Source organism: Enoplosus armatus, chromosome 7 (genome assembly GCF_043641665.1).
Source record: "Enoplosus armatus isolate fEnoArm2 chromosome 7, fEnoArm2.hap1, whole genome shotgun sequence".
Classification (NCBI taxonomy): domain Eukaryota; kingdom Metazoa; phylum Chordata; class Actinopteri; order Centrarchiformes; family Enoplosidae; genus Enoplosus; species Enoplosus armatus.
The window spans coordinates 14,096,746-14,109,591 of NC_092186.1; the positions used below are offsets into that span (position 1 = coordinate 14,096,746).

The window sequence follows — 12,846 nt, forward strand, 5'->3', positions numbered from 1 at the left end:
GGTCCTACACTAAGCTCATAGTGATAAACCGAAATAAAATTATTACCTGTGGCCAGGTGGCCACAAACACAAACAACAAATGAAGGATAATGTTGCACAGTAACTACTGGATGTATAAATAGGCAACTGTTTGCTAACAAGTTCACCATATTAGCTTAAGATGATATGTCAATGTTGCGCGTCATTGTTTACATGTTTGTATGTATTCTTATTTGTGCTTACTGATGTATTTACTGCATGAATCTTCTCACTCCAAACATGAGTCACATATATTGTAGAGAGCCTCTCATCACAGCCACAGTGGAAGTTGACCAGAGCACAGCAACACTTAGCTCAGCAACACTCCCATCAAAACCATATTAGCAAACAATATACTATAGTATGACTCAGTGAGTAATGACTTGTTGTAATAGCATATGACGCAGTGGTCAGACATCATTACATATAATTCCTGTTAATGTCTGTTAATCAGATACAGTAGAGCTCATTAGATGTAATGAGACACTCCCTCCACAACAGCACATTAACCTGGAGGTTATTCAGTCTGGCTGCTTTCCTTCTGGTCACTACAGCACACACCGTATTTTGATTTAAAGCTAATACTCTTGCAGACTATAAGACGGTGGGCTCAAATATATCTGTAATGCGATAACCAACATACACACACACACATACACACACGCTTCAACCCTTTTCTCTTCAGCTGTTGATTGAAATTCGTCCCGTTTCTATTTTTAATCACCTCAATGGACGGGCAAACCCAGAGGAAACTACAATAGGCTGCGGTCCACAATAGAAGCACACTCATTCTATTTGCTGCGTTTTTTAAAATCAGCAGTAGGCCAGTCAGTCAGGAAGCTGCTGAATGGAGCAGAACAATAGCAGTGAAGAGGCCACACCTGGCCCGGACACCTGGTGGGCCGCACAGCAGCAGCACAAACACGCCACCAATGGACATTTGCGTGTGGTTATCCTCAACAACAGGCAGAGGAAATAATATAGTCTCTCTCTCTTTTCAGTAATGGAAGAGCAAGTCATTAGGCTTGAGAACAGCACTAATGAAAATGAATAAAAGTGTTACGTAATATAGATTTGGATAATGCCACTCTCAGATTTAATAGCAGTATTTAGGCAGATAGCGGCAGATACGTTTTAGTTGGTCATGTTGTGATAAGTGGTTGAGTTTAGGACTGCAAATCGCCGCAACAGAACATAAAATACTACAAAAATGCTTATCATAGTTTCCCAAAGTCGAAGGAAATGTCTTTCAAATGTCTTGTTTTGTCCGATCAACAGTCCAAAACTCACAGATATTCAGTTTACAGTCATATAAAACTGAGAAGAGCAGCAAATCCTCACAATGAAGAGTTTTAACCAGAAACATGCCTGAGATGGCATTTTTGCTTAGAAAAAGACCGAAACCATTAATCGATTATTAAAATAGTTGCTGATTCATTTTCTGTCGATTGACTGATGGATTCATCGAGCAATCGTTGCAGCTCTAGATGAGTTTGATATATTTACTGTTTACTGTAACTCATCAGGGGGGACAGTATGGTGGCAGCAGCAGGTCTTCATAGCCTTTTGTTGACAGAAAAGATTCACAGCCATAAACAGAGAAACTCCTGCTTGTTCCTCTAATCCACTTTCCACTGACACCTCCTCCCTTCTGCAGCAGTTATTTTCTGTCTAGAAACAGTTACTGTCATAACCGGAGTCCAACTGATATATAATGCCATCCAATTTAAGATTATTGTTCAATAAATAGTAAAATAATGCTGCTGGTACTTTCAAAAAGTCTGACTTTGTGATTGTTTTTTCATGTCCTACTTTATCACTTCCAAATAGCCTTTTGTACAGTATTGGATTTAATTAATCAATTAAGTTACCAAAAAAGTAATTTATCACTCAAACAATTCCCTGACTGAACTCCTCTGTGTGTGTGTGTGTGTGTGTGTGTGTGTGTGTGTGTGTGTGTGTGTGTGTGTGTGTGTGTGTGTGTGTGTGTGCTGTCCATGGTGCTGAAATTCCCCATAGACACTGTTCTCTAAAACGAGAATTTGGCTGCCTAAGGACTTCAGCCTTCTGTGAAAATGTGCACGTGTGTGTAAATATGAGACAGTTGTATTCAGGTTGGGGGGCATTTTTTGTTCTATGTTTATTTGTCAAACTGGAACCCAGTTTACCCACCTCTGTAATTCCCTCCTACACGACTCCCTGCACATCTCGGATGAATGTGTTTGTATATTTCACACCTTACCCGCTTCATTTGCACCATGAAGCAGAAGAGGATATGGCCACTCAATGATTTTCTTGGCGTACTTCCTGACCACGTTGTCCTCGCCAAAGATGAAGAGGGACCTGTTGACGGTGAAGCAGTTCTCCCTGACCGGGATGGGGTTGTACAAGGCCATGGTGCGGGCACGCTGCGCTTTGGTCTGCTTGAAGGCTGGGGAGATGCCACCTGTGGACACGGCCGCACCATCGCGGTTCCGATTGCGCTCAGACCCTCCATCCCCTGAGCTCAGCAGGCCCGGGACGTCGTCTCCAAACCGGGCCATTCTGTCGAAAGCAAACCACACGGGAGGGAAGACAGGGTGAGACAGGGAGACAGAAAGGAGGTTACAGTCTCCTAGAAAGCAGGGCGCGGTGCTGCGCTCCGTGTGGCAGCGGCGGAGCGGCGAGAACCAGACCACTTTTAGTCCATCATCAGTTTTATTCGCAAAAAACACCACGCTCAGTGTTCCTCAACTTCGAAATCTGTTCAAAACATTTACGGATTTTTCTCCAGTCGGTCCAGTGAGTAGCCCGGTTAAAAGAAGCACGTCGAGTCCCCCCTTTCAAGTGCGCCCTGCGTAAAAAAAAAAGGGACACAAACCCAAAAAGTGATTCATTCCAGCCTCATTCAACAATCCGTCGTCTTAAATGAAGCTGTGAAAACGGATTCATTCTGCAGCGTTTTATCCATCCAAACACTAATAGATTGAAGAAAAGCTGCAACAGGTCACGTCTTCTTCAGCCATCCTCAGTCCCCTGCGCGACAAGCAGAGAAGCGGGTTGATCCCTGGATTTTTAAATAAACTGGCAACAGTCCACTGAGTAATTCACATCACTCCCGTCTCCTCTCTCCTCTTCTCTGTTGACCACCTACCACGAGGGCACTATCCTACTGCATGCGTAAGAGGACGACCGGAAGAAAAAAAAAACTTTGGCATTTTCCACGACATTCCCCCCCGAAACAACGCCAACAAAAAGAAGCTGTCAACTGCGTGTCACACAGAGGAAAAGAACAGCCTCAATCCGTCTGGTCTGCAGTCAGTGGGATAGTGAGGGAAGTAGCACTGTAGGAGCAGGACGACAGAGGACAACAGTGTCTCCTAATGCGACAGGATCAACACACCTCTCTAACCTCTGTCCAACCCTGCACATGCAGTTTACTGTGTGCAGACTAGTTAACAAACAGTGTGTTCACAGAAAAAAAACAGACATGCATTCACAAGGCAATGAAAACAAATATTAGATGTCATTGCCTCCATCTCGACAAGCAGAGATGATGTAAACAAAAGATACTGAACGTGTAATTAAGATACAACCTTCACTGACTTTGTGCTTTCGCTGAACTTTCTTGTACAATACTAACGGGTTAATGTAGGATCACTGCAGCTTCTTTTTCTGCGCGTGGTCAGCTACCATTTGAAGAGGGGGCCACGCTGAGATACTGGCTTCACATCGTGTCGTTCAGCCCGCGTGCATTGTCACGCCTCAGGGCGAGCAGACTGAATGCTGGTCACGCATCAGATCTGGAGGGGAGTAAACACCTGTTGTGAAAAACCCAGCGCCAGCAAGACACCCAGGAGGACAGCAGCAAGCATCTTTGGGCTAATTACAGGGCTCAGAACATACTATTGTAAGGCACGATAGTGAGGGGGAGACGGGCTGCTGTGTGCTGGCTGGAAGTGATCATACTCTCGTGAGGATGTGGGATTTTCACAATGAAGGGACTGAATAGGAGAGCGGGGGCTGTTGGGTTGGAAGGGTGGAGTTGAAATGTTACATCTGTCAGATATGAAAAACAAGCAATAAATAAAAGAATTTAAAGGATAAGTCTGGTGATATTTCTCTGATTGTCAACAGATCCCTTGAAAAGAGCAAAACCAATGATGAATGATGAAATCTGGCCAAAGCCTGATATTGCTTAGTCCTTTCTATAGAACCATGGAAAACACACAAAATAAAACTGAGGAGGTGGATGTCATTAGCTTTGCATGGATGTGGTCATAAAGAAAAGTATTGGAAAAATACAAATTTTGACCCGGGTGATGACCAAAGTAGTTACAGGTCATCCTATTGGGCTGTACCAAATTTCAAGGCAGTCCATCTAATAGTTGTTGAGACATTTCACTCAAAACCACAAATGACAACCTCATAATGGCATTAGAGGAAAAAGTCAAGGGATTTTGCTAATAAATATACTGGTGTAGATGTTGAGACATTTCCCAAAATAAGCGAAAACTTTGACCTGCAAGATAACATGATTAAAAAGTCAGAGCATCATCAAAGTCAAGTGGATTTATTCTCTGGGAAACTGTGAATGTCTGTTCAAAATCGAATCCAATTTGTTGAGATATTTCTGTCTCAACCAAAGACAGAGAGATCGCCATCTGCTTAAAACACATCAATGAACATATGGCTACATATGGGAACTGTAGTTTATTTTGAGTCAATCGCACATACTGCCCACCATCCTGCTTCTGTAAATACTAGAACACCAAATGCATAATAATACATTATTTCACAGCTGAAAATAGTCCAACAAATGCACTATTTACCTTTATTTCAGTGACATTTGCTAAAAACGAAACTAAGCTACTAACTAAAAATAAGACTGCACACTTGTGAGCTGATTTTAAAGATTTACATCTTCTATAGGAACCAATAGAGGAGTGCCACAGCGTAGGCATAGGGTAGGTAAGTCAGAAAATCTTGAGAAATGGACTAACGCATTGATGGTTTTGGTCTTTGCATGGGATTTGTTGACAATAAGAAAAGTATAGCCTTATCCTTTAAATGAAGACGAGGCCCTATTAAAGAAAGGATATAAAGCATGTAGCAGATACCTGAATAAAAGCCTTTATTCTCAAAGAACATCAAGCTGAGAGATTCCGTGCAAAGTTAAATTCACCAGCCAACATCATATGTTTTTTAAAACTGAGATAGTACACTGATGGTGATGGAAACAGAAGTCGGAGGAAGAGATGAACCACAGGAGAGTTAACCACGATGCTGACACTGATGGGTATTTAGTGATGGTGGTATGACGAAGGCAGTGATCAATGGTGTGTGGCCTCCAACTCATTAGTGCGCCAACACATTACGGGCATTAAAAATAGAAGACATAACAGACAGATTTCTGACGTCTCCTCATTATAAATGGTGAGAAGAGACGTACAAATGTTCCTATAACAGTCTGCTCCAGTTATAAGACAAAAAGCTGTCGAAAGAAAAATCACCTTTTACTTGCTTTTTGTTATTTCAGTCTCAGCTAATAGAAACGTTACGTCTGCCACTTCCTCTGTGCGGCAGTAAGCGAGTAATATCATTCCACTGTTTTCTGCCAGGATGAGCGCGGTGGAGCGGCCACAGCTTTCCTGGAGGAGAGGTGAGGGGTGAATTATGGTAATTAGGTGTTAGCAACAGGAATGATTAGGGTGGAAGGATTATGGTCCTGGAAAAAAGGCAGAGAGCAAGCAGTTAGAGCCTCTTTGTTGATGATGATGCTTTGAGTCGGTAGTTTTTTCTCTAATTCTCTAATTTTTCTGTGACTGCTCACAACTGAAACATGACTTCAGTGTATTTGTTGAAAGGCTCAGATCAACCTCTCACTCCCACTTTGATCAGAGTGGTCAAACCAACCGGCCCTGAGGTTAGTATGTACCACTTTGTAAGTTATCTGAATGATAAAGATAAAGTGTCATGCTAACGGAGGAGGATTTTTCATGACCTGACAACCCAACGGTTGTTCAAGTGCTCATAACAGATCAATAAAGCATTAGCAAGTTTTTTTTTTAAACCATTAATAAGGTCATAAATTACAGCTTATAACCCCTCTTATCAAGGGTGACATAAAAATTGACTGATTATATTTTAAACGATGTAACTCTAAATGTTGGATCCTGAAGCTTAAAGGTGTGTCAGTATTTAGTCTATTCTAATCAAATTAGGGCAACACTGTACTTTAAGTCCCCCTATTTAGCATTCATAGGCAGTCTATAAACATTTAATAAATTGTTTATAACACACTATAATATTTGTTGTAAGGAGATATTCGTGTTTATTCATGTATTTGTTAACATCTATAACTCCTCCTGTGAGCACTCGTAAGTGGAAGTGCAAGCTAAACTTGATGGTTGACAATATAGTAAAACAGTGGTTATAATAATGTTAAATAATAAATACTAGTCTTCATAGGAGAAGTTATCATTGCTGACGAATACTGTTCATTAATAAATGCATAAATGTCCTTATATCTGCTTACAGTTACATTACAGTGTGTTATAAACCATTTATCAAATGTTAGTGCTAACTTTCCAGTTAGAAGTACAGACAAAGATCCTACAACATAAACTGCTATTTCAAAAAGGACTGTGAAAAAAACAAAAAATAACTAAACTTCTTTTTTCAGGCACCCTAAAATATTCTACTGTAAAAGTTGAAAATCCCATAAAACTTTTTGACTGGGTTATGGGCTGGCTTTACTAAAAACAGCAGATTATGTGGTGAAAAAACAATATACTATACAATATACTACTAATATACTAGTTATAGAGTGCAAATATTGGTGGAGAGATTACATTTAATTTGACATTGTAGACATGTTGTCAGTGTTGGAAAATCTTTTCCTAGCTGTGAGAGATTGCAAAAACCTAGCCGAGGAACACAGGGTTACCAAGGTTACCTGCTGTCATGACAGCAGGTTGACAGTCCCGGCTGTTTTAATGGGACTTAGTGCCACAGGACTGAGGTGTGAACAAAGATTTCAATTCAAAAATAGAACGTGTGAACAGAGATACCTGGCAGGCCTGTATCTGAAACCTCGTCATTAACGCACTCTCCACTTAATAGTCTTGTAACCGAATTAGCTCCTTAGCCTGAGGGACAGAAACAGCCGCATGTGAACTCAGCGCGTGTTTACTTGACACATGTTTGATTGACATATGTGACCATTTGAACAGTTTCCATCGTCAACTGCCAACATCTTTCCACCAAGCTTGCGCATGGCATGGCTCATCCTGCTTTAGAGTTTACCCCATTTCTATCCACACAAACCCAGAAATAAATTATATCTACAACAGACAGCACCAGGACAGCCAATTTACTGTTTGTGCATGTTTCCTTAACAATATTATTAACAACGTTTACAAGGTGGTGATTTTGCATTTACTGGACTGAACTTGTTCAGGGTTAGTTTGTGTCATGAGATGACATGAATGAAACTAACATTTGAAGTTATTATCTTTAGTTATTGGGGGACAGAATCAGTCTGGATCCTGTATATAAATTCTGAATGGAACAAATATTAAATGATAAACTTGTATTCACACACACACACACACACACACACACACACACACACACACACACACCTCCGGCCGTTTCTAATTTTTGTTGCTTTGTGGGGTAAAGTTAGTTTGAAACCAAGTCAGGCAGGAGAACAGTAATAGGGAGAGAAAGAGGAAATATTAATCATTGACTAAATGACAAGTAGTGTAATTGGAGGAGCGTAACTGCTGGCAGCTAGTGCAGTGAGTAACACATTCAGCACAATACACATTATTTACACAGTGCTGTGAGACCGACAGACGGACAGACACGTCAGATAAGGAATCTGTGTGTCTGTCTGAGTAAAACGTGTCAACACATTTTCATCAGTGTGACGCACACAGTTGTTGATAGCCATAGGGTTAGGGTTAGCCATTGGAGGGGCTTCAAATGTGCAGGTGTAAAAGCCAATCAAAAACACACACAGGCAGTTTGCTCATGACATCAACATCCTTGAAGAGTTTCATAAGTGCTTCACTACATCTCTTTTCTTCCGCCATACGTCTGGTGCACCGAGATGTATTTTATTTTTTTTTTCAGTCTACATTATATTTAGTTTTAGAGGTTTGAACATTATACACGTCAAATAAGAGACCTTGCACCAAAGGATCCTGGGTAGTGTCTCCATAGAAACAATGACAGCAGAGTGGGTGCAGCATAAAAACATGGCGGGGAGCTGCACTGAAAAAGTTAGAAAGAGAGTGGAAATACTAAATGGACATAATATCTCACCAAACACAGAGGGGTTGTTTTTTAAGTCAAATTTCAAGCTGACATTCACTGAGTGTGCAGCTTTTGAAAATACATTGTATATGTCCTCAGAGTGTATTCACCACTGCCATAGTGAGGCAGCAGCTCAATAAACATCAAATTTAACTTCAAGTTGAGGATTAATGACCACAGAGCCGTAACTCCCTGCCTGCTCTTTGTTTGGTCAGATGCTGCCTTCGTTTATTATGAGCTACTTCTCTCTCTCTTAGTGCAGGTCTCTGAAGAATACCAGTTGATTAAATTTTTTCCTTCCCCACCACAACCTTCCCTCATACCTGTGTAAATTTGCACCTGCTCTTTAGAGGCAGATATTTTAAAACACACAAAACCCAACGGAATGAGAAATGATCATCTCTTACATTTGCTCCTTTTATTTGCATGATGTTCATTACAATACATGTGCAATAATGGTAGGGGTAGTTAATTAGATGCACCCCTCAGATAGAACTGCACTTACTGTACAGGGCAGTGTGCGTTTGTCCCTGGCCACAAAATGCACCGTAAATGAGCTGCGAAAGGTGAGAAAACATTGGCTGAGCTGTTGTCCATCTTGTTTTTACACCCAAAGACATCGTTCCAATCACTTAAATTTTACGTTTCATTTGATTTCAGATACCATTATGCTTGGACTGAAATCAAGCCTGTTTTTGCATATTATTTCAGACATATGGCTTAAAACACAAAAATCATGAATGTGCATAACTGCATCGGCATAAAAACAATCTGCTCCCACAGTCTGTCCACACAGCTGATGTATGCTGCTGAATGTCCGTGAAAACATATCCATGTTGGTAAATGTAAAAACTATTTTTTTTTAAATCCAGGGACTACTTTCCCTGTTTCCAGTGAAAATGAGCTCAGAGCATAGTTGGAGGTCTGAGCCTCTGATACAACAACTGTATTGAGTTGATGATATACTAAGCAATTAATGTAAACACACTTTTATTCCTAAAAATGTATTTTGGATGTATTTTCACCTACTTAACATAGTGTCAGTATGTGTCAAGTGTTCTCATTAATTAGTATGTATATCAGGCGATGCTTAAATCTCCAAAAACCCACATTAAACCTATCAAGTTCCCCAAAAATAACCGCTGTGCTGGGTCAGTGTGCCATCAGCCAGACCCCAGAATTCAACATGACACAGAAAAGCTCAAGGCAAACACAGAGGGACAGGCAGACGACAAAGCCAGACCTATTGATGTGGCAAGATGAAGGGGCCGGGGGATTGGACTATATTTAGCTTCATTGAGATGGTAATGGTTGGAACATGAGAGGACTTTTGTGCATGTGTGCGTGTGTGTGTGTGTGTGTGTGTGTGTGTCTTTGCATGCTGTCTGGCTGTGTGTTAATAATGAGCTGTACAAGAACCACCATTTAAATGTCTGGGCTTTACATTGGGAAAGTGTTTTTGATCATAGAAACAGGAATAATTACAAGTGGGTTTGGCAGCAGAATTAACAGTCATGTCTCTGTAATAACACATCATGGAAATAGCAGCACTGTTGCTTTCTTTCCTGGCCTTCATCAGTGCCCGAAGGAAATATGATGAAACACATTTACCCTGCGGCACGATTCCTCTGCCTGTCTCGCTCACTCCCTCTCTGTCTTTCTCTCACACCCTCCTCTATCTCTCCAGCTGTCTTACCCTCTCTCTCTCTACCCAACCCAGATTTCTGCCTTCCAATGTTGTCTTCCTCCTACTTGTTTCCTAGCAACTGAACTGACATGCCCCCTATTTTCAGCCCCGTGAATCTGTCGCCATAACCCTAGATTTTATGGAATAACCTATATAAATCATTGTTCCCCACGGGGACCAGAGTTATGGTCGTTGTCTCCAGACAAATGACCCTGTCCACAAGCATGTTGTTAACCTGGTTTTCCGATATATTGCAGGTTTAGAGTGGTTAAAGCAACAGTTGGGCAGTGAATGGGGCTCTGCAATCATCAACCAGATAACAAAACAAACATAAATGCTTACATATACACAGCGGTCTGAGATGCTCAATCAATTTAAGCAACTTAATTTAGAAAGAGTTTTACTATTTTAGGATATTAGTTGCAGACAGCTGTGTCTTTGTCCTCCTCGAGTACTGAATCTGCTCTGGTAAACTTATTGACTTGGAAGAGGATTAGCCTCACACTGACCCTATGAGAAATTAATTCATACAAGCTTTATACAGGTTCTGAGGCCCAAGGAAGTTGAGCAGCAGACAAAAACACTGCAATGCAGTCTTTGGCAGCACGCTGTCCATGTTAAGATGAGCGTCGTAGTATTCATGCACTAATAATAACTTAACTAAAAGACCAATTGCTATTTTTTTGCTAATTCAAATTACAAGTGTATTCACATACATAAATATAACTGAAGAGTTTGACTTCTGAATATAAGCATTTTGTATTTCTCCACTGTTCATAATTGAAAATATAGGCCTGTTTTATTACTGTGTTCACAAATATTACTGATGGAAACAAACCTTTTACAGCATCAGAAAGTATGAATAACTTGAATTTAGTTGTGGTCTAATGTCCTTCAAGTAAAAAACAAAACAAAACTGTAAATTAACTTTGGAGAGATTTTAAATATTATTGGGCCAACACTTTTGTTTACAAAGATTGTACCCTTTGTTACCTGTTTCTTGAGGCTATGTGATATATCACACCAATTACACAGAAAACTCTAACTGTCATGGGAAACATTAAATGACTAATAAATTCATGAAAGACATAATTAAACAGTTAATTGAAGAATCAATAGTGCAAAGAAAATTGGATGTCATGGCAGATTTATCAGGCTGTCAAGAAAGAGCCTCCATCATGGTGCAGCTGAATGACATTTACAGCTGATATCTAATATTCAATAAAAGGCCAATGTCAGCTTCATATATCACTCTAACAGTAATTTACATGGGTACTAACGTCACCGTCACAGTAAGCCTTGAATAAAGTCAAGAGAGGTGGGAAATACAATTGCTGAGCAATTATCTCCATCTAGTGACTAATAGAGGTACTACATTATTTATTGGGACAGAAGAAATAATCCGTTTCAATGTTCTATTTGGATAATTCTAATAAAAGATGAAATTTCATAATTCTGGTCAATGATTTTACAAATGGAGAGTAAAAGAACAAGGGAGTGTCTAACAACCAATACTGTTGTCTAACTGTCTTAGCTTAGTGTTTGTCTATGTTTAGGTGGATGACCTGATCATCACTATGTGTATCAACCCTTCATGATGTTCAGCAGCTGTGTAATTCCCTGTAAAACAGACATTTTATTCTATAACGTTTTCATTTTGTCTGTTGTTTTGATGTTGTAACCAATAGTTAACAAGACTAATGAAATCCTGCGACATCATACATACTGAGGAAGACAAAAGACGACTTTGTAGTTAGCCATTTTTCTATTTTCTACAATATATCTATATAAACTATTAACACAAGACAAGGATTCATATAAAGGTAGCTTGAGAGGAGGGGAACGAAAAACACCTTAAATGTAGTTTTCAGGTGAAATAACACATTGGTAACACATTTAGGTGATTAGGGGAATATCTCTATTACACAGCATTAATGGGCAGAAATTCAGAGAGCTTTCTTGGTCCAAACATTTCAAAAACATGGTACAAAACCAAAAGTAAAAATAAAATAAAATCCTGATGATGGAAATCCATCATAATATACAGTGAAAGGGAAGCAGGAGGGATAATCAAAAAAGCCACGAATACAGATTTCTCAGTGACTGCTTGGTGCTGCGGTTATTCACTTTTAAAATGAAACCCTCCATTAGTCCATATATCTATCTGGCTCAAAATTAGAGTGAATGAAAATAATAATAATCAAACTGGCAGCCCGACAGATCAATACTGTCAACAGGCGGCTGTAAATTTACCACAGAGGTGTGCAAGGGCCAGATAGTCATAAGCAGAAGGCTGGTAGGCTGGTGGATGGCAGGCAACCAGGAAAAATGAAAGCAGTGTGTGTGAGTGATGCAGGCAAAGGAGAGGAGAGGGTCAACAGTTTACATTGGGACCTCTGGATTTAACCTAAATTTGCCATCCTGACCTGACAGACCCAAACGAACACCAGGTAACTCTGTGATTGTGTTTATATTCTCCCCACACTCTCAACAATAATAAAATCTCAAAGACCCAATCCAAGGCTATCGGTTTAATGATCTCGTGTATTTGTCACTTTACTCAGATTACTAAAACTGTCCCAGCAGCTGCAGATTGGGTATGCTTGATTTTTTTCACTCCACATGACAGTATTTCCCCACATCATCAACTAACTAAGTGGCAGCTGCTCCGATCTGGAAAACATACTGTGCAGACGAGCTCGACTGAGGCTGCAGTGAATCACTAAGACTGTGGATAATGAATGCCCTCTGTTGGGCGAAACAACGCTAATTTAACACACGCAGGATCAAATCAAACTTGGGCTAGAGATGAATAAGATTGAAGAATGATTCATCAG

At 40.2% G+C, this 12,846-nt stretch overlaps 1 protein-coding gene across 1 annotated transcript in view; it reads right to left on the reverse strand.

The window, feature by feature from the left end:
- LOC139287346 (voltage-dependent R-type calcium channel subunit alpha-1E) overlaps window positions 1–12,846 on the reverse strand; it is a 76,686-nt gene that overhangs the window by 52,882 nt on the left and 10,958 nt on the right. Inside the window, exon 2 of the mRNA XM_070908328.1 lies at window positions 2,296–2,562. Coding sequence (XP_070764429.1) covers window positions 2,296–2,562 — 267 coding nt within the window. The remainder of the gene's footprint in view (window positions 1–2,295; window positions 2,563–12,846) is intronic.